Source organism: Mycothermus thermophilus (genome assembly GCF_041956435.1).
Source record: "Mycothermus thermophilus strain CBS 625.91 unplaced genomic scaffold VTJ04scaffold_4, whole genome shotgun sequence".
NCBI lineage: Eukaryota > Fungi > Ascomycota > Sordariomycetes > Sordariales > Chaetomiaceae > Mycothermus > Mycothermus thermophilus.
Genome location: NW_027191430.1, coordinates 3,145,014 through 3,165,499, shown reverse-complemented (window position 1 = coordinate 3,165,499; position 20,486 = coordinate 3,145,014). Strand labels below are relative to the sequence as shown.

The window sequence follows — 20,486 nt, the reverse complement described above, 5'->3', positions numbered from 1 at the left end:
TCATTCAGTCCCCTTCATCCAGAGTCCGTTGAGTCAACAAACCCTGCAGGTCAGGAGACACCATGGCAACACAAAAGCTCAACGTGCTGGTCTACACGGGTACGAGATTAATAACTTGGTTCATCTTGACCTTTTCTTTCTTCTGACCTCTCAGGCACCGGCTCAACCCTCGAGTCCGTCCGCCACTGCCTCTACTCCCTCCGCCGCCTTCTCGGCCCCAACTATGCCGTCAACCCCCTGACCGAATCCGCCTTGCTCAAAGAGCCCTGGGCTCCCACCTGTGCCCTCCTTGTTTTTCCCGGCGGTGCCGATCTCGGTTACTGCCGCGTCCTGGATGGCCATGGGAACCGCATCATCTCCAACTACGTCCGTCGCGGCGGCGCATATCTCGGGTTTTGCGCCGGCGGTTACTATGCTTCCCGACGCTGTGAATTCGAGGTCGGAGACCCCATCCTGGAGGTTGTTGGATCGCGGGAATTGGCCTTCTTCCCTGGAACCTGCCGCGGAGCCGCGTTCAAGGGATTCCAGTATCAGAGCGAACGTGGCGCCAGGGCTGCAGAGATTCGTGTGCGCAAAGACGTCTTTGCGGACGCGCTCTCCCTTCCTCAGACATTTCGGTGTTATGTCAATGGAGGCGGCGTATTTCTTGAGGCCGAGAAGCTGGCAGATGACTCTGGCTCTGTTCAGATATTGGCCGAGTATGCCGAGAAGCTGGACCTCGAGTCAGGTGACTCGACGGCCGCGCTCGTGTACTGCAAGGTTGGAGAAGGTGCCGCAATTTTGACGGGGCCGCATCCAGAGTATGTGTCTACGTCCGCCTTCTTCCTGTTGTCCTGGCTAACACGGCTAGGTTCGACGCCGTCAACCTGAGTCACCAGATGGACGTCCCAGGGTATGATGATCTCATCGAAGCCTTGAGAGCTGACGAGGAAGCAAGGACAGCTTTCCTCAAGGCCTGCCTCACGAAACTCGGTCTGGAGGTCAGCCAGAGCGTCTCGCCCGTGCCGAGCCTGTCAAAACTGCACCTCTCGGCCCTCAAGCACACCGAAGTTAGTGAGCTGCTGTCCTCATTTCAGGACATCATCACCAAGGACAACGGTGAAGAGTATATCAAGGGTGAAAATGATCTCTTTCATCTTGAGAATCCCGATTCTCGGTGGTCCATGACCGAACTCAGCGAGGCCTTGACGAAAGAGCTTCGACAGCCAAAACCCAAGTCCTCGCGCGCCTCGCCTGACCCTACGACGGACTACAGCCACATCCCGAAACGTATCGTCTCCCACGAAGACGCCTGGCCGGAGCCTAAGGAGACTCCGTATTTTAACCATTCTGTGTACTACTCGAGCCTCCGCGAGTTTCGTGCGATTGAATCGGGCGCTGAGACGTGGGGCGATCCTTTGATATACGGAGAGGTGGTGACCAGCACAAACACGCTCCTCGAGAAGTGAGTGTTTGTCAAAGTCGATGTTCTTATTCTTTTTACCCTAACAACTTCAGGAACCCCAAACTCCTGGCCAAGCTTCCCACCGGCTTCACCGTCGCCGCGACGACCCAAGTCGCCGGCCGCGGCAGGGGCGCCAACGTCTGGATCGCCCCTCCCGGCTCTCTGATCGTATCGACCGTCATCAACCATCCTGCCCACCTCGCCGCATCGCGGCCCATCGTGTTCATCCAATACCTCGCCGCCCTCGCCATCGTCGAGGCCGTCAAAACCTATGACGCTGGCTACGCCGCGTTTCCCATCAAGATCAAGTGGCCCAACGACGTCTACGTCCGCGACCCTCGCCACCCGGACGACGAATCCGCCTACGTCAAGGTCGCCGGCATCCTCGCCAACTGCGCCTACAGCGACGGCAATTACCAGATCGTCCTCGGCATCGGTATCAACACCAACAACGCCCGGCCCACCACCAGCTTGGACGCGGTCCTCCCGTCGCTGGGGTCATCAGCTGAGAAGAAACCGTTCCGCATCGAGCGCCTGCTCGCGCGCATGCTTACCCGCCTCGAGGCGCTGTACAAAGACTTTTGCAGACACGGCCTCCACAGGGATCTGGAGGGCAAATACTACCAGCACTGGCTGCACACGAACCAGATTGTCACGCTCGAGGCGGAAGGGGGAGTGAAGGCGAGGATTGTGGGCATCACGAAGGATTGGGGACTGTTGATGGCGCAGGAGGTTGTGCCTGCTGAAGGTGGTCAAGGTGGTGGTTATCAGGGATGGAGGCCGACGGGGAAAATGTTTGCGCTGCAGAGCGATGAGAATAGCTTTGACTTTTGGAAGGGGTTGATTAAGAGGAAGCTTTGATCTTTGTGGTCTTGAAGAGGGAAGTCGGGAGATGGGACTCCGATGTGGTGGATGGTTTGGCTGAGGGCAAAGCGTTGCGCCCGGCCTGGTATGATCCCGTTTGTTCACACGAAAGCCGTTGGTGATGACGTTGGAGTCGACTCCTGTGTAGTTGAAGTCAATGCTTAGGGACGGTGATGTGATGCGGGGTTGGAGGCTGTATCCGTATGTACGGAGTATGTATGTGTGTACGTGCGCACCTCGATGCGTTCGGTACCGCCCGTTCAAGGTTGCGTCTAAGGGATCGGGCTCGGACCCGTGCGCTGTGCGGGGTATCGCTCTGGTGGAGGGGAAAATACAAGATAGATTCTGAACTCTGATAGTCAAGAGGGCTGAAGCAAGGTAGGCGAGTGTTGGTCGCTTGCTGTAGATGTGCCGTGTATCTGTAGGCCGCAGTATGCCGTGATGCATGGGCGTTGCAGGTGCTGTGCTGTGCTCTGGGTTGGAGGGTTGCGGGGAGGAGTCTGAGTGCGAGTTCTCCTCGTATACCTATTGATCCCCAAGCATGACGGAAGGCTCGTTTTGCCTTGATCGGGGATATTTCTGCGGCATTCATGATCGTCTTCTGTGCTACTTCGGGATATTTAAGAAGCCGGCATTGTTATAGTTCAGCTTCTGTCAGAGGCCGGTCACTTCAGGTTCAGGGGCTGAGGTTTGTTTCTGAACGAAACACCGCAGCTCAGCACCCAGCAGCGGGTATCGTTGACTAGACATCGAGTGGCATGTAACGGAACTCTCCAACAACTTTTCAAGTGCCCCCGCTGTATTAGGAACGCTCATCATCGCTTCTGTATTCCCTCGGTTCTGTCTGGGATTCAAAACTAGGTTTCCGTTCAGAGTAGGTTGGGCGAGGTCACCCCTCCCGCGCGCCCGGGTGTCGCTACGTGCCGTGTGTGCAGCAGTCCCAGAAGCTCAAAGCAGTGCCGTTGTTTCGAAACGTTCGGGACGCTCTGAACCGAGGGGACCGTGCTCTGATGAGCGCTGCTAGCTGTGAGTGATCTGCTCTTCTGCACGCCAAATATATTAACCACGACCATGTCACAAGTCAACTCAACTCCCTTCACACGTGTCGCCGGGATGCTACCACGGCTGGCGACGCCATGACGCTCTTTTCGTTGGGGCTATCCATGGTTTGAATGAAGGGAGGAGATAGTTGCGCAGGAGGATATTGGTTAAGTACGAGGTGAGGAAGTAAGTGCTCACGCTCAGGATCGCAGGAAGGGAGCGGATGGGAGGTTGAAGCGAGCGAGTGATAGCATGGAGTACGAGAGAGGGGGGCTGGCTCGCTTTTTGAATCGTATGCAGGTGCTAGAGTAGGTAGCTACAGGTAGCGAGATGTGATGCGAAGTGTGGCTGACTTGTGACAGGTTTGTGTGTAAGTGACTGACAGCCTTTCCTGAAACACCATCCTCGCATCCAGATCGAGAAAAGCCTCCTTGCTCACTCACCCTCTCGGACTAAGGATCCTCGCACTCGGCAGCTGTGTGTATGTACCTCAGCCAAACCCCCTCTCAGGATCCGGATCTCTGGTCGCGTAACAACGGCAGACAGTGAACCACACGCACACTGCACGTCCTGAGCAGGAACGAAACTTGTAAGTCGAGCACATGGCCAAGCAGAACATTGCGGCTCACTTGTTGGTCACGCCGTAACCTAGCTACCGAGCCCTGCTTGACTTACCCAGCAAAGGGCCGCATCGTATCTTGTCTGTCCGGGACCGATCGCTCGGACTCCCATGTGCCAAGTGGAGATTGTATGTACATATGTCAGTTCTGCAATTTTCCGTCCGGGACGGGTTGCCATGTGCGCTCTGTCCTCTTCTTCACTTGGTTGCCTTCCCAAACGGGACAGGTTCTGTTACATAGCTGGTCCAGTTTGGGGAGTTTGACGAGCCGTATGGACGGGATGCGATCTGTAGAGCTTTGACAGCGGGAAGAAGGGCTGGGTGGTAGGAGGGTAGGTGCAACGGTTTGTTGGTTTGAGAAGATGGGTGGAGGTTGCGATGATGGTGTCTGAGCTGGATTGAGAGGGGGGTCAAATAGACGGTGGGTTCCTCGTTTGTTGATCCTCAGGGGGTTGAGCTGACTTGACAGTCAGTCCTCGATCAGGACATCATTCCTGTTTTGTTTGTCTGCGATCTCAAGACGTCTCAGGGGAGAGCAGGCTTTCCTGGATACCGGCCTATCCGTCCTGAGAAAAGAAGCCAGCAGTGTCTGGTAGTGGTGGCCATCCAGGGGATGGTCAAGACCGGCGAGTCCAGGTCACATCTTTCGTCTTGCTAGTAACACGAGAAGAATCACTCCACACCGTCACCACGATAGCAGTTTGGCATCTACAAACATGGCCACCCTCAACGAGGTAGGTTTCACTCTCCCTGTCCCTTAGGACACCGGTAACCGGCAAAGCTAACACCAGCCACCAGGCCCTCCCCCTCCCAGGTGCCCTCGCAGGCCTCCTCCTCCCTCATATCCTCTGCACCCTGACCGTCTTCGCACGGGGATACTCCCGGCTGCGGCTTCTGCGCAACTGGTTCGCGGACGACAGCCTGGTGCTGCTCGCATGGACGAGCGCAACCATCGTCTGCTTCATGTACCTGGACCTTCTCCGCGGCAGGCCCGTGACGACGACGAGCTGGAGCTCAGCTGAAGAGGGGAGGGGTACAGCAGAAGAAGTTGTCCCTGCCGGGACATGGCTGTTTTCCGCTGTCCGGGCGTACACGCCGTTGATCTTTTACCAGCTGGGGTTGATCATGACCAAGTTGTCGATTTTGGCGTTTTACCACCGGATATTTTCGCCCGCCAACAGCGAAGAGGGTGGTGATGGTGATGATGATGACGGCGGGACCTCCAATGGGCAGTCCCAGTCCCAACCCAACAACACCAACAACGACCAAGAAAGCGGCCGTAGCAGCCCCAACTCCAACACCTCCAGCCAAGACCAACCCCCCAAACGCTCCCCAGCAGAACGCACCCTCGTCCGCCTCACCATCGCCTTCCTCCTCATGTTCGCCGCCGGCCCGCTCTTCGCCATGACCCTCCTCCAATGCGACCCATCCTCCTCTTCCACATTCCTCTTCTTCTCCAGCGTCAACGACGACGGCAGCCCGGCTCCTTCAGGAGGTCTAGGAGAGCAATGCCTCCCCCTCCGCCCGCTGCTGCTCGCGAGCACCATCCTCCACGGCACCTTCGACCTGTGGCTGGTGCTGCTGGCTGCGCCGTGCGTGGCGCGGTTGAGGGGAGTGGTGTCGCCGCGCCGGAGAGCGGGGTTGACGGTCGCATTGGGGCTCGGAGTGTTGGTGGTTGTGGTTGGGATTGTGAGGGGAGTGGTTGCGGTGAGGATGGTGGATGGAGTTTGGGGGAGCAAGGAGCAGGGGAAGGAGGAGGACGGGCTGGGGGGGGATGTGGGTGGATTATGTTTGGAGGTTGTTGGTGAGGAGGATGGAAGGGAAGGGAGGAGATGGGGATGGGAATGTTGCTGCTGGTTTGGTTCAGGTGGTTGTGTCGAGGGTGTTTGCGGTGCTGACAGTGCTGGAGATGGATGTGGCCATTGTGTGCGCCAGCGCACCGACGCTGAGGCCGTTCCTGGCGAGGATGGCTGCCTTGGCGACTGGTTGGGGCAGAGGGAGCGACAGAGGACAGGACAACACTGTTGTCAACTATCTCGGTCAGCAGTGGAGGATGGAGAACTCGCCGACGCCAACTATGAGGAGGTCATCGAGCGTGTCCAGCATGACTCAACAACACCACCACTGGCCTCAGCAGCTTTATTCGGTCGGAAACGTCTGCCATCTCGCACCGAGGATAATATCGGTGCCGCCGCCCTCGGCGCCTCGTATCCCGCAACCACCACCCGCCTTGACGGCAATAGCCAGACAGCGGGCACCGGCCACTCTCAGCTCGCCGAGCTTTGTCAGCTCCATGACCTCTCAAAGCCGAGATGGCACAGAAAAAGGAGACCAGATGACGGGGTGGCCGGGAAGCCACACCAGAAGGCAGGTGGATCGGGATGCCACATCATCCACAGAGAAGAGGCGGCAGAGGAGTAGGAGTAGGGGTAACAGGAGCTCGGTGGGGTGCGAGACGCTCTACCAATACATCTACGACGAGTTGGACATTGCCAGGAGCAGTCAGCAGCGCGAGGAGCAGAGCAGCCGGCAAGGCGACGAAAGGCGATCGTACAGCAGCGTGGGATGGTCGGAAAGCCAAGAGAGTTTTGTGATGGGCTGGAACGACCCCCAGAGTCCGAAGAGGCTGAGTCCGGTGGCCGGGCACCGGGAGGAGGAGAAGCGTTGAGAGGTCTGAAGTGAGGTTTGTGGCTCGTGGGTTTACCCTGAGGAACCGGTTGACGGATAGTTACCTGCCTACTTACTGATGTATGATGATGATGACGAGCGACTGATAATGAATGTAAAGTAACGATTGATGAAACTGTTTCTTATGAATGGTTTTGCTCTAATACTCCAAGATCACTTTGACTATTGACTGGACACATGCTAAACAACCTCGTCCAACCCGTTTCTGTCCTCCAAAGGTCGGCGACCCCTTTCTTTTCCCTTTTCCGTGCCAGTATTGCCTTACCATGGCTGGATAAGCTTCGGGTCCAGACCAACCTTTTCCCGACAATCTGCATGGCAACAATTCCGACCCGCAATCTAATTCCCAACTGCCGTAGGGCTGAAGAGTCGGCGCTGTGCTATCTGTGCTGTTTCAAGTCCATTATCTCTGAAAGGCTGCTGCTCCCGGCCACAGCACGTCGGCCACCACTGCCAAGGGTGCCAAATGTCTTCACTGTCCAAAGCGCACCTTGGTCCAGCCCTTCGGGACCACGAGACCACGACTCCCATCTTGATAGGTTCTTCCACCGATGGCGGAGGCCGTGTCAAGCCTCTTGTTCGCCCGGAACCATATAGGGCTAGACCGGGAAAAGTGAGAGTCGATGGGGAGCACTGCCAGCGCAGAGCCTTGTCGTTGAGAGATTCTACCTAAGAATGCCCTGGGGCATTGTCAGGTTGACGGGTTGGGGTGGAAGAGGTTGGCGAGTATTTAGCTCCGTAGAAGCCCGAGAGAGGTCCCGAAGGAGACTTAGTTTAACTCTGCTGCTCTCTTACCTGACTGTTGCGTGCCGCTGGAGGCTGTTCGGCGGCAGCCCGGCGTTTGTTACCGAAATAATACCCACTCTTCGTGAGAGGTTTGCTCTTCTCTCCTTTGTCAGACTCACCAGCATCGCCAGAATGACGGCGGTGGTCGACCCCCCTCCTCCCCATGTCTCGCCCAAGAAGATGTGGGTGACCAAACTCATCCTGCGGATCCTCCAAATATGCATCGCGATTGCACTCATCAGCTGCGTTGCCGCCTCGCTGACCAAGGGGTGGGGATTCGCGACGCTCGTCGTCATTCTCCCCCAGTCCTCCATCTCGTTCGTATGGGCCGTGACCGAATGTATCTGCATCCTGCTGCGCGGACGCCGGCGTGGGATTCATCCCGGTGCTTGTGTCGGAGTCGACTTTGTTCTCTGACTTGCCTTGATTATTGGAACCGGCCTGCTGGGAGTTTGGGGCCTGGCAACGGATATTGCCAACAAGAACGGGGAGTATGGGGAGGACTGGTCCACCGGCAACGGCGTTTATGATTGGGACGACTACCTCGATCACTATGACGACTATTGGGATGACCTATACGACACATGGTTCCACGCTACCTCAAAGGCCAAGAAGAAGGAAAAGAAGACCGGGTCCAATGGTGACAACGATAATGGCTACGGCTACGGATCCCGGAGCGGCGGCGGTGGCGGCGGCGGGTATTACGACGATTCGGGGTCGGTTGGGGGGGACCCGGCACTGATCAAGGGTATGGTCGCCTTGAGCGCGTTGCTCTTGTAAGTGGACAACTAGGGGATTAGTTTGGAGGCACACCAAACACCAATCGCGCGCTGACTGACTACCTCTCTCAGGATCCTGCACTTTGCTACCTTCATCATTGCCTGCGTCGAAACACATAGGCGCAGAAGAGAAAAAAAGGCCGGCCTTGTCCAGGTCGTTGTGCCGGTCGAGTCCAACCCGCCGCCGCCGCCGCCTCCAGTAACACCTGTTTCACAACCAGACCCGGTGTACACCCAACCGCCGACCTACAACCAACCGGCCCCAGCCTATAACCAGGGGCCAGTCTACGGCCAGCCAGCTCCAGCTTACGGCCAAGCACAAACTTATCCGTACAATCAACTCAACGGGGTATATGGCCAGGCGCCGGCCTACAACCAAGCCGACTCCATGTATAACGGCCACGCGCCAGCATACGGCCACCCTGGCTATGGCCACAAGTAATTGGATGCGATGACGGGATGACTGGCGTTATGGGCGTTGGGAAGAGGTCGGCGGGTTGGGATGGGATTGGGTCAGGAATGAGTACTCCGAGTCTCAGGTTTCTTGGGTAATAGGTACTACGACCTGTTATCATGATTTTTTCTTTTGCCTCGCTCCCTGTTGTCTTGACTCTTTTCACTATCATGTATTGGCCCACCCTCCTTGTTCATCGGCCTCTCATTTCTATACCGTGACGAAGTCCTGGGGATGGCAACTTGGATAAGGACCTGAATTCAACGGGATTTTGGGAACATGGACGGAATGCCATCACATCACATCACATCACACAGATAGACGGGCACGGGGATGTCACACTCATCGGTATTGGTTGAGGGAATAATTCTTTTTGCTCATCGCATCCCTACATTTGAGACCTCACATCTATTTGAGACCCAAATGAAGCTGTTCCTCTGATCAGATGAAATTTCCCCTCACCAACATGCCGTGTCTTCTTATCGCTGGGCACCTCACCTGGCCAGCGAAAAGAGGGGAAAGGGAGAGAGGAGATGGGCCGGGCCAGATCACCACTAAGGACAGCAGTCCGATCTCATCTTCTTAAATCCTTAGCCGGCCCCTGTCGAGTCTCACACAGACAAAATCTGATACGGACCCCAAAGGAACCAGGGGCCAGGATGGGGTTGCATGACCCGCCATGGCGGATCTCTGCGACGGCTCGCCGCCATCCGAACCAACGATGCGTCTAAGTCGATTTCCTAATCGGGAAATGAAACATGCCTCGCATGTTCCCCCCCACATCGATCATCGGCCGACTCGAAACCACCATCCTCGCCGGGGAGGAGGGCCGGTTTGACTTTTTGTTGGTCTTGACACCTCGACACTTGGCAGTGAACAAGTCAGGGATGACAGATGACAGGCGCTCCGTCTGGCCCAAGCTCCTCGTGTCATGGTCTCTTCCCTTCGGTCCTCCCCCGCCCTCGCCTCTTTAAGCTTCATACAATGCCTCGCTCGGCGCTTCGCTTCGGAACGGCCTCGACAAGAAAAGTGCAGATCCCGTCCCGCGCTCCATGTGAAACGACTTGCGCGAAATCCAGGTCAGTGTGCTCTGTCGGTATTTGAGCCTAATAGTACCCGAGTTGATCTCTCCGGGTGCGCCCGCACACCTTATTTTAATTCTACGCATTCTCGACCGTTACCCCGGTGCGGCATGAGTCGCCATGTTTAGCTGAGCCCGTCCGGGTAAATATCGCGACCAGTCCAGGGCGACGAGTGTTTCATGCTTCGCTTTTATTCCTTTTGATGTTTTTGCTTCTTGCTAGGTGACCTCCGGGTTCACCAGCTTCTTTGTTCTATTCGAGAGCATCTTGCGAGCGCGATGCATAATAAGAGATGTTGATTTCACGGGCCCTGGTGGCCCTCATCGGCTGTCTGGTCACAGCATTAAGCCATCACCAAAGTGCGAGGCCAGATTCTTTGCCCGAGCAGGTCCACGGGAGGATAATAGAGCAGAGCTCATTGGCACAGCAGCATGTGGAGGTGCAACAAACCCCAGAGCAGCATTCGCGGTGGGATGGAGAGGAGACCGGGACGGTGAGCTGGACGGCATACCAAAGGCAGAGGCGAGGCGAATCATGGAGTCAAGACAGCAACGTCTTGTTGCCTCGGCAAGGGTAGGTCAATGCCCTTCGTGAAGAAGATCCCTTTGCTAACATTGTCAGCCCAAGACCGCCGGGTGGCCCTGACCAGACCACGACGGAGACGCAAACGGTGACGACCACAACCACGGAGGTCAGCGTTGAAACAAGGACGGTCACCAGCACGAAGATTCAGGTCATCACCGTCAACGACCCTCTCGCAAGGACGCAGACGACGACCGTCACCGTCACGTCTTTCTTTCCTGTCAGAAGGCGAGAAGCCGTTGTAACCCAGGGGTCGTTTTCGCCACTTTCTCATGTTCGGCGAAGACCACAGGATGAGGAATCTGAGGATGAGGATGAGGATGAGGATAAAAATAAGGATGAGGATAAAGATGAGGACAAGGATGAGGATACGGATAACGATGACCCGTCTCGGCCCGGTCCTCCTCCCGGTCGTCCTGGACCTCCCGACCGGCCGGGTCCGCCGGGTAAGAAAGACCCTGTTACCGTCACGACGACGACGACCGAGACATCGACTACTTTCTCACGGAGCATTACGGTGGTGACTGTCACCACCACCATCTTTTCAACTACCACCATCGCTCTGAGCCCCGAGACGACAATCACCTTCACCACCACGATCGCACTGCCTTCTCAGTCAACGACCACGGAGTCCTTTTTTGTGCCCACGTCCTCGCCTCCGGAGATACCAACTGCCTCACCGGCTCCGGAAGTCCCTGATTCTTCGTCGGCAGTGCCAACAGAAACCTTATCTCCAGAGCCAGAGCCTACCGGAACTACCACTTTGCAACCAAGCAGCGAAACCACCACCCTAACACCAGAAGAAACAGCGACACCAACCCTTAGCAGCAGCAGCAGCAGCAGCAGCACAGCGATACCCCCAGACATGATGACCACCGCGACAACGATTAGCACCTCTTCTCAATCCACCACTTCCACACCCTCCCCGACGCCCTCCGACCCGCCACCTCTCCCGCCGCCGCAGATCATCGACGTCCCTTCCCAGACCATCAGCGACGGCCAGATTGCGGGCATCTGCGTCGGCATCATCGCCTTCCTCGTCCTTCTCAGCGCGGGGCTGTTCTTCCTCCGCCGCTACCGCCAACGCAAACGTGTCGAGGACATCCAGGAGAAGTTGTTGAACCAGCAGCCGCCTAGGTTGGAGTTGTCATTACCTGGTGGAGGGATGGGGAATACGTATTTCTCCGGCTGGGAGGAAAGGGTGAGCGGGGATTTGGAGGGAGGAAGGGCGGTGATGGCACCTGTGGTGCCGACAGGTCCCGCGGGGAGGAGTGGAAGTAGTAGTAGTAGCAGCAGCAGCAACACTAACAACAACGGTGGACGAGGAAAGTTGGGATTTGCTGGTGCGGCAATGATGGCGGCCAAAGCAGCGGCATGGCGTCACAAGGCCCAAGAAAAACTCAACAACCTACGACCTCAACGACGCCCATCGACTTCATCATCTGTCTACTCCACCTCCAGCACTTCATCCATCCTCCACGGCCTCCGCGGCGACAGCAACGCTAACGGGCCGCTAAGGATCGTCGTCCGCCAACCAGGCCAACCACCCGTCCTCCAACCGCCAGATTCAACGGCTGCCTCGCCCGCTTCACTCCCTAACAACAACAATAACACATCTTCCGAAGCAGGAGCAGGCCCATCCGTCGCACGACAAAACACCCCACCAACACCCACCCCTCCTCCGCGCTCCCACCTACGAACCCAATCCACAACCTCCATCAGACGCAAACCGATCCCCTCCTCTAGCACCGGTCGTCTACGACCACCACCACCAGCCCCCTCTTCCTCCACCACCTCCGCAGCAGCAGCAGCAGCAGCAGCCACAGGCGCAACAGTCCGCAAAGTCTCCACCGCCACCGCCAACACAATCACCGCCACCACCACAACCACCACCGCCGCCGTCGCCAGATCAGGCTCCTCGGCCTCCTCAGAGTCGGCATACCCACCCACCCCACCTCCCGAACCGCTTCGCTCGCACCCGGTGAGTCGGGACGATGAAGATATTCCCACAACTAGGTCTAGGGCAAGGTCGAGATCGGGGACTGCAACGGCCGGGTGGAGTGTGGAAAGTCAGCGGGGGACGGAGAGTATGGAGGATTTGCTTGCCGGGAATGGTATGAGTAATGGTGGAGGAGGGGAGGATGGAGAGAGACAGAGAGGGATGAGGAAGAAGAGTGTGGGTAGCGGGAAGGGGGCTTGGTGGGTTGGTGGTGGGAGTATGAGGAGGAGGTAGGTAATAGGGATTGACGAGTTCAGTGGTTTGGAGGAAGATACCAGATACTGGATGGAAAGGGTTGAGATTATAGGAGGAGATACCATTCGTTTTTCTGGACTATGAAGTAAGATTGGATTATTTAGTTGTTGTATACAGTCATAATGACATTGTATGTACATTCCTTCACTCATGGAAGCTTCCTGCCACGGTCGTACTCCTCTCCAGATCCAAATCTGTCCTCGAGATATTACAAGCAGGCCTTCTGAGCTCAATCGAGATCCACAAGAGCCGACTACGCAAAAAGACCACATGCCCGCACAAGAAACCTCCATATATCCACATCGGGCAATGAGCTCGGGGTAGCTCCTCCTACCTAGGTGGCTAGCTGGTGCTGTCAACCGAGCGTGTATGATCGGCGCGGATCACACGGCACATCCGGCGCGAGCAGCCGAGAATCAGGTAGCTATGCAGGTGGTGTCTACTTTGCACCAGCGAACCCGGGATACCTACCGAGCTGGCTACCTACCTATCTACTTCTTTTCTTTTATGCTCCGGATGGCAGAGACCGGGTCAGAAGCCCTATAAGACGAGAATGCTTGAAACGTTTTGGGCGATCCGGCACGATCACAGCAGTTGGGAAACTCTATTATTGATGGACGTATTATATGTACGTCCATGGCAGAAAAACAGGACGAGGAGGGACTGACTGGACCAGAATCACGGTGCTCGATTGTTCTACGTATCTCTACTTCCCAGGGTATATGTGACATCAGAACCGCTGTCCTGGAGGCCGGACATGCGAGAGCACATCGGCCGTCATGTTTGAGGGCTTGATCAGTGTATGACGGAGTATATCTCAGTCGGCTTCACAGAGCATGAGAGTGCGAGCGGTACGGCAGAACCATGTCTGGCTCTGTTGAGACCGACCGTCCTCTGCTTTGCTCTGTATTTCTGCCTTTTGTTGGTGCATGTTGTATCAAGGACTCTGGTCCAAGGAACATACACCGAAGTGACAAGATACGATTGTACAAGTATTTCAACTTGATATTCGGCATGCTGCTATGGACTGTTCAGACATGGATTCTCCCTCCCATCCCCTCTGCAAATGCCGCTCATCGCCGTATTGTGTGCCTCCCCTTGGAAGCATTCTATGATACAGAAAAACGCAGCCGGCCCAAAGACCCCATGCGACCATCTAACCCAAATCCCACGATGCGATAAAATGGTCGCTCAAAATGCCATCCGCCAACGCCAAGCCTGCCCAAAGTCGAGTGAAGATTGTATACAGATGCTGAGGCGGGGAGGGTTGTGTTTGTAGCCGGTGACCATGATCATCCGACCCAGCCCGCCCGGCGGCGCGTCTCAAGCCCAGCAAGGGATATCGTCCGTCCGTCCGTCCGTCGGTGATGCGAAGGTCCGGCATGCCCCTCCTTGCCCCGCGCTCTCTAATTCGGTTACTTTTTATGTCCTCGTCGCCATTTTTCATCTTCCAGCGCCGAACACCCGTCCATGTGTGTACATGGACGCAATCCGGCCGTTACCTATCCTTATACAACTTTGGATTCCACCCCTCTTTAATCTCGGCCTCTTGCGCCTCCCTCTCCAGCGTCGGGCGGACCTCGGCCTCGATGCGCTCTCTGGCCCTTAAAATCTTGCTCTGTAGGTAGAAAGACCCGCCCTTCTTGGGATCGTTATTGTCAAACAGGCGCTTGAAGCGCTCCATGACCTCGTCCATGTCGGCCTTGCCGTTCTGCGGCGGCTTGACGTTGAGGATCTTACAGGCCTCGTCGAGGGTCATGCCCGAGCTGACGCTGGCGCGGCCCGAGCCGCTGCCCCCGTTGGCGCGCGCCTGGGCCCGCTGGTACTGGCTCGACGCGGCGGCTTGTTTCCAGGCCTCGGCAAAGGCGCGGCCGACCACGCGCGTGCCGACGATGACGACTTGAGTGATGTAGCGGTAGGCCTGGTGGAGGGGAGTAGGGATGTTAGTGAGTGAGGGGTGTATAATCGCGGGGCAAAGTGATGCGCACCATCTTGTTGGGGTCTGTGCAGGGCCCTGCTGCCTTTCCAGGCGTGCAAAAGGATGGAAGGGTGATTTGGAGGTGGTCTGGCTGAGCTGTCGTCGTCGTCGGTTGTGTCGGCGGCGGCGGTGGTGGTGGTGAGAGAGGTGGGATAGAGTTGAAGACGGCAAGATGTCGACGGCGAATTCCTTGTCGGAACGGCACGACGGAGAATCGGATCCTCTCAAAAAAATGTGGAAACCAGGAATCCGTCCCTCATCCGCCGATTGCCGGTGCTGGAACTGCCAAATCTTGGCACTAGGCAAGGGCCCGCCTGGAAAGCCACAGTGGAGCCACATGCCAAGCCTTTTGAGGCCAGGAAAGCCAAGACCTGGAACTGGAAAGCTGCCATCGGAATTGGTTGCGTGGGCGCAACATGGCAAGTTCCAGGAAACACCAACTCCATCCCTCCTTAAGCCGCGACTGCGACTGCGACAGCCCACGCCAGAAGTGCCACTTGACTCGGCTCTGAGTATAGGTACCTCCACTGTCCTACCAGACACACCCGGCACTCTTTGATTCACTGTTACGTTTCCTTTTCACACCAACCACACGGGCGCAATAAGGACTACCGCATAGTTCGCGCAACGTCAGCTTCGTCTCCTTTTTTTTCTTCCCTCCTCTCCTTCTCCCTCCTCTTCCTCCATCCACCACCGTCGCCATGTCACAATACTACGGCGCACCACCGAACCAAGGCTACGGCCCCTCGGCCGCCCAGAACCTGCAATTCTACACCTCCAACTACGGCCCTCCCGTCTCAGGCCACGCGACCCCGTCACAAGCATCCTACGGCTACGGGGGGCCTTCCGCCGCCGCATACCCTTCCTCCTCCCACTTCGCCTCAGGCTACGGCGACCCTTCCGACGTCTCCGGCCGTCTCGGCGAGCAGGGCGGTCTACGCACCGGCTGGCTCGCCGCTTTCTCGACCGAAGGCTACCCCGGTGAACCGCCGCTGCTGGAAGAACTCGGCGTCAATGTCGGCCATATCCGTCAAAAGGTAAGTATCCTTCCCGTTCCCAACCCCGACTGACTCCTCCCATGTCATACCCAACCGCTAACCACCCCTCTTCTCCCCTCCAGACCCTAGCCGTCCTGAACCCCCTCTCCCGCCCCGACCAACACCTTATGGACGACAGCGACCTCGCCGGCCCGCTCTTCTTCTTCCTCCTCTACGGCACCTTTCTCCTCCTATCCGGCCGGGTACACTTCGGCTACATCTACGGTCTCGCCGTCTTCGGCTCCATCCTCCTCCACGGCATCCTCTCCCTCATGGCCCCTTCCTCCTCCGCCCCCACCGAACCCGCCGCCGCCGCTTACTCGGCCGCCTATTCCGCCGGCAGCGACCCTACCACCGGCGGCCCAACCGCCATGGGTAGCTCTGCCTCAAACAAACCCGCCGCCTCAGGCCTGACCTTTGCCCGCTCCGCGTCCGTGCTCGGGTACTGCCTGCTCCCGCTGCTCGCGACGAGCCTGGTGGGCATCTTCATGCCCATGGACACCCCCGTGGGCATCATGCTCAGTGCGGCGGCGATCCTGTGGTGCACGTGGAGCGCCAGCGGCATCTTTTGCGCCGTCGGCGGCATGCGCGGGATGCGCGCACTTGTGGCGTATCCACTGGCGCTGTTTTATGTCGGGTTTGGGATCATCGCCGTGTTTAGCAGTCGCGGCAGCGGGGGGTTTGCGAAGGTCAAGGTTGGGGGGAATGGCATGTAAATGGGAGAGGAAGAGGAAGTAGGCGTTTGATTTGGGGAGTAAGAAAGGAAGAAGATGTGGGTTTGGTTGATGGGCTGGGTTGGCAACGACTTGCATGTCTGTGTGTATTGTATTGTGGTGTACAAGCAGGAGCGAGAGTAGAGCGAGGCGTGGATGGATATCCGGGCTTGCTGTCTCCTTGTGCTAATGAAAATAAATGATGGGATACCACGGGGTAAAGGAAAGAGAAACAATCTACTGTCTAATTAATGAACATGGACACGCTGCTAGGTAGGCCCTGATTCTTGCGTGTATGTCCCTGTGTGCCGTGTCTATCTGACGTGCTTAGACAAGGTATCTACGTCGGTATGCTCGGGAAAGGTTGACAATCCAACGGCGCCTTCACTGCCGATGTCATCTCAGGGCGAGGAAACGGTGTGTCTGTCTATACGATCGTAGGAGCGTAGCAGTCGAATAGCCAGGTTGAATCGCTCCCACGACAGATGATGACGACGATGACGATGACGATGACGATGATGATCGGGCCAGCTCATGTAGTGCTCTGTCTCCCAGTTTCACGCCGTCATCAACACCCCAGTGTCGACGAGTGGCAGGAATGAACATACCTGCGACAAGACATAAAAGTAACGATGACAAACGGGATCTTCGTTGCTCAATAAATGCTGGAAAGCTGGGTGTAAGTATAGTCCAAGCAGTAGGGACAGCGTGGATGGAGATGAAATGAACTGCCACCATTGCTAGCCTTTCTTCCTCATTTACACGGTACCTATCTGATACGCCACTCCTTGGGGATGGGCTCAGTAAGGGCAATCAATCATCAACCACCAAGCAAGTAAGAGACATCCAACCATAGGTAGAAAGCCAGACACGCACCGACCTCCGCTCATCAGACGCAACCCACCTCCATCCTCATCACCCACCGCCATCACACTTCGAAGTCCAGTCCATCACAAGTCACATCACAGATTCTCACAAGTCACAACGGACAAACAACTGGTTGAGGAGAGGAGAGAGCAGAACACCAACCGCACCTCCGCAAATATATATTAATAACCGGTCATCAAGTACACTCCGTACCCTTAGTCCTAGTCCAGTCCAGTCCAATGTCTCAAGAAACACCCCCCTTGCCAGGTCCTTGTCTGCCTGCCTGCCTTGTTCCCTCATGAAGTCCCGTCTCTTTCCTCGCTCAACCCAATCAACCAGAACCCAAGTCCAGAGCCCAAGTCCATACCCATGACAGAGATGCCAGAACGAGAACCAACACCTATGATGGGCCGTGACAACAAAAAAATTATCGGGGAGCCATGCGTCATGAGGAAAAGTGAGCCAGGACCCAGAACCCAGAACCCGCAGACAACACCGGAGACTGACCGGAAAGAAAACGAAAAACACCCAAACCCCAAAACCGAACCAGGACCAGGGCCGGGACCGAGAAAACCTATACATACACCCACCTCCATCCCACCCATCCATCCATCCATCCATCCATCCATGAATCGCCAAACTGGTTATGGCGCAATGAAGAAAAAAACGAAAACAACATCCCATGATCCCTGGTTCGAAGAAAAAGATGAAATGCAATCCCCACCGATGAAAACCACCATGCGAAAAACAAAGGCAAAAACAAAACACCAAACAAAGCCCAACCCATCACCCACTCCGATCCATGATAAGAATAACGATGCGCGTTACGCGGTTGCTTCCTGGGGGAAATCCATCCCGGCCGCGCCGCCGCCGCCGTGGCGGGCGCCGTATGGATCCATGGTCACGTCGTAAACGTTACCGCAGTGAGATGACCGATAACGCCGTGATTGTACAAAACTCTGACAAGATCTTCAACCGGTCGCGCAATTTTTTTTGTGTGGACGTGGCGCGTCGGCGCGTCAAGATGAACGCGTCAATGGGTGGATGTCATTCGTCGTTCGGGGCACGCGCGCGCAAAAAAAGAAGGTAACAACCGCCGTTTAGGCCTCGGCTTCGGCCTTGTCCCCGTCCTCCTCTGGCAGGGCAGCAATGATGCCGTACTGCCCGCCGGCGCCGGCAAAGACAATCTTGCGGTCCTTAACCGCGCTGTTCTCGATGCGGGTCGGCGCCTTGATGTCCTCGGTCGTGCCCTGGCCCGTCTGGTAGTTGGCGCTGAAGCCCCACGAGTAGACGTGACCCTCCTTGGTGATAGCAAAGGAGTGGTCGGTGCCCGCGGCGACCTTGACCACGTTCTTGATGTCGGGCACCACCGTCGGCACGAGCAGGATGCGCGGCTTGTTGCGCTCGTCCCAGATGGTGTTGTCCTCGCTGAACGACTCGGACGGCTGGCCAACCTGGTGGCCGTCGATGCGGCCCCAGGTGAGCAGCTCGCCCTTGTCGGTGCAGGCCAGCGAGTGATGCTCACCGCCGGCAATGTCGACAACCTTGTACGGGGCGAGGGACTCGACGCGCTGAGGGCGCAGGATGAACCCGCCGTCCTGGCCGGCCTCGTCCTCGATGCCGAGCTCGGCGTAGTTGTTGAGGCCCCAGCCGTACACGCGGTGGTTGGTGTCGACCACGAACGAGTGGTACGAGCCGCAGGCGAGCTTAGCAGGCTTGGCGCGGCCGGGCAGAGAGCCAATGCCCGTGGGGACGAGGGCGGCGGTATCATCGCGCTCCAGGAGGCGACGCGCGAGCTGGGCCTGCTGGCCCGCGCCCCAGGCGAAGATCTTGTTCTTCTCGTCGAGGGCCAACACGTGGTTGAGACCCGCCGCGAGCTGCTTGATCTTGGACAGCTCGGGAATCAACGTCGGGGTGCGCTGGACGAGCGTCGTCTTGTTGAACCCGAGAACGCCTTCGTTGCTCTGCAGAGAAGTTAGCACCTGACGCGAAGTAAACAAAAATTGTGGGTCAAGCGCGAGGAGATTTCGCGTCGAGCTTGAGGAAGTGTGGCAAGAAAAGTAAACTTACCCTGAACGTGCCCCATCCATAAACCTGACCCGTCGTGGTCAGGGCGAAAGTGGCGCTGTCGCTGGCGACGACCTGCACCCAAGTGGTGCCTTCAGGAATGTCCTTGGTGTCGATCTCAGCGGGGGTCGACTCCTTGGGGTTCATGCCCGTGTCGTCATCGTCCGAGTCCGAGTCGGAGTCCTCGTCGTCCATATCGCGAAGACCGCCTTCCCAGGTCGTGTCGCGACCGAGAGCGCCCTGGTCGTTGACGCCCCAGGTGAGGATCTTGTTGTCCTTGGTGAGGGCGGCCACGTGCATGCCGCCGCAGGCAATCTGGACGACGCCCTTGAGGTTGTGGTTCAGGCGCGGGCGCTTGACATCGATGGGCTTCTTGCCGTCAACGCGCACACTGCCAAGGCCGAGCTCGCCGGCGGTGCCCTCGCCGAAGACGAAAACGTCCAGGACCTGGGTGGGGGGCTCGTTGATGGCCTTGAGAACGCGGGGCTTCTTCGGAGCAGGCTCCTTCTTGGGCTTCGCGGGAGCAGCCTTGCGCTTCTTCGCGGCCGACTCGGCCTCAGCGCCGTCAGGGACAGCGACCTCCTCATTCTGCTCCTCTTGCTCTTCGCTCTCATCACGAGTGCGCTTCACCCCGTTGACCTTGGCGGCCTGGTTCTCCTTGTCGGATTCCTCTGCGCGCTTGGCACCCTTCTTGGGGGCAGCGGCCTTCTTAGCAGCGGGCGCTTTCTTGGGAGCGGCCTTCTCGGCGGCGGGCTTCTTAGCAGTGGTAGTCTTCTTGGTGGCGGCCTCCTTCTTGGGAGCGGCCTTGGTTTCGGCCTTGTCGGCGGCGGCCTTCTTGGGAGCAGCTTTCTTGGGCGCGGCCTTCTTCGGCTCAGCCTTCTCAGTGGTCTTGTTCTCGGCAGCCTTCTTCACACCGGTGGCCTTCTTGGGCGCAGCGTCGGTCTTGACGCGCTTCGGAGCCGTGGCGCCATCAGGCGCGGCGGGAGCAGCGCGCTTGGGGGGCATCTTGCCAATTGTTGGTGATTGTTGTTTGTGTGATGGTCGCGATTCCTTTTAGGGCAAAGGGAATTGTCGCGTTCGCAATGCGCGATGCGCAGGAATAGAATGCGATGGTGAAAGGGGATGAAGTGGGAGGGGGATCTTGAGTTGAGAGTCGAGAACTGGGAGTGGGAAAAGCTCGCGATTTTTCGCGCAGTGAGCAGATTGATGGATGATTGATGGTAAAAAGCGA

General features: G+C 57.2%; 8 protein-coding genes across 8 annotated transcripts; 5 read left to right on the top strand and 3 right to left on the bottom strand.

The window, feature by feature from the left end:
• Positions 1 to 62: 62 nt before the first annotated feature.
• VTJ04DRAFT_6863 (uncharacterized protein) lies at positions 63 to 2,305 on the top strand (the record flags this gene model as incomplete). The annotated part of the gene is made up of 4 exons (XM_069365129.1): positions 63 to 99; positions 155 to 800; positions 851 to 1,444; positions 1,498 to 2,305. The coding sequence occupies 4 exons, from the start codon at positions 63 to 65 to the stop codon at positions 2,303 to 2,305; spliced, it is 2,085 nt and encodes a 694-aa protein (XP_069218887.1).
• Positions 2,306 to 4,684: 2,379 nt separating this feature from the next.
• On the top strand, positions 4,685 to 6,636 carry VTJ04DRAFT_6862 (uncharacterized protein; the record flags this gene model as incomplete). Its single annotated transcript, XM_069365128.1, has 3 exons — positions 4,685 to 4,702; positions 4,767 to 5,744; positions 5,836 to 6,636. The coding sequence occupies 3 exons, from the start codon at positions 4,685 to 4,687 to the stop codon at positions 6,634 to 6,636; spliced, it is 1,797 nt and encodes a 598-aa protein (XP_069218886.1).
• Positions 6,637 to 7,574: 938 nt separating this feature from the next.
• VTJ04DRAFT_6861 (uncharacterized protein) lies at positions 7,575 to 12,463 on the top strand (the record flags this gene model as incomplete). Its single annotated transcript, XM_069365127.1, has 5 exons — positions 7,575 to 7,812; positions 7,894 to 8,218; positions 8,294 to 8,659; positions 10,379 to 12,320; positions 12,362 to 12,463. The coding sequence occupies 5 exons, from the start codon at positions 7,575 to 7,577 to the stop codon at positions 12,461 to 12,463; spliced, it is 2,973 nt and encodes a 990-aa protein (XP_069218885.1).
• Positions 12,464 to 13,749: 1,286 nt separating this feature from the next.
• Positions 13,750 to 14,040, bottom strand: VTJ04DRAFT_6860 (uncharacterized protein; the record flags this gene model as incomplete). Its single annotated transcript, XM_069365126.1, has 1 exon — positions 13,750 to 14,040. One exon carries the CDS (start codon positions 14,038 to 14,040, stop codon positions 13,750 to 13,752), a length of 291 nt encoding a protein of 96 aa, XP_069218884.1.
• Positions 14,041 to 14,091: 51 nt separating this feature from the next.
• On the bottom strand, positions 14,092 to 14,584 carry VTJ04DRAFT_6859 (uncharacterized protein; the record flags this gene model as incomplete). The annotated part of the gene is made up of 2 exons (XM_069365124.1): positions 14,092 to 14,514; positions 14,582 to 14,584. 2 exons carry the CDS (start codon positions 14,582 to 14,584, stop codon positions 14,092 to 14,094), a joined length of 426 nt encoding a protein of 141 aa, XP_069218883.1.
• Positions 14,585 to 15,272: 688 nt separating this feature from the next.
• VTJ04DRAFT_6858 (uncharacterized protein) lies at positions 15,273 to 16,324 on the top strand (the record flags this gene model as incomplete). Its single annotated transcript, XM_069365123.1, has 2 exons — positions 15,273 to 15,608; positions 15,692 to 16,324. The coding sequence occupies 2 exons, from the start codon at positions 15,273 to 15,275 to the stop codon at positions 16,322 to 16,324; spliced, it is 969 nt and encodes a 322-aa protein (XP_069218882.1).
• A 659-nt stretch (positions 16,325 to 16,983) lies between these two features.
• VTJ04DRAFT_6857 (uncharacterized protein) lies at positions 16,984 to 18,278 on the top strand (the record flags this gene model as incomplete). The annotated part of the gene is made up of 3 exons (XM_069365122.1): positions 16,984 to 17,000; positions 17,419 to 18,063; positions 18,113 to 18,278. 3 exons carry the CDS (start codon positions 16,984 to 16,986, stop codon positions 18,276 to 18,278), a joined length of 828 nt encoding a protein of 275 aa, XP_069218881.1.
• Positions 18,279 to 18,288: 10 nt separating this feature from the next.
• On the bottom strand, positions 18,289 to 20,260 carry VTJ04DRAFT_6856 (uncharacterized protein; the record flags this gene model as incomplete). Its single annotated transcript, XM_069365121.1, has 2 exons — positions 18,289 to 19,152; positions 19,259 to 20,260. The coding sequence occupies 2 exons, from the start codon at positions 20,258 to 20,260 to the stop codon at positions 18,289 to 18,291; spliced, it is 1,866 nt and encodes a 621-aa protein (XP_069218880.1).
• Positions 20,261 to 20,486: the final 226 nt, after the last annotated feature.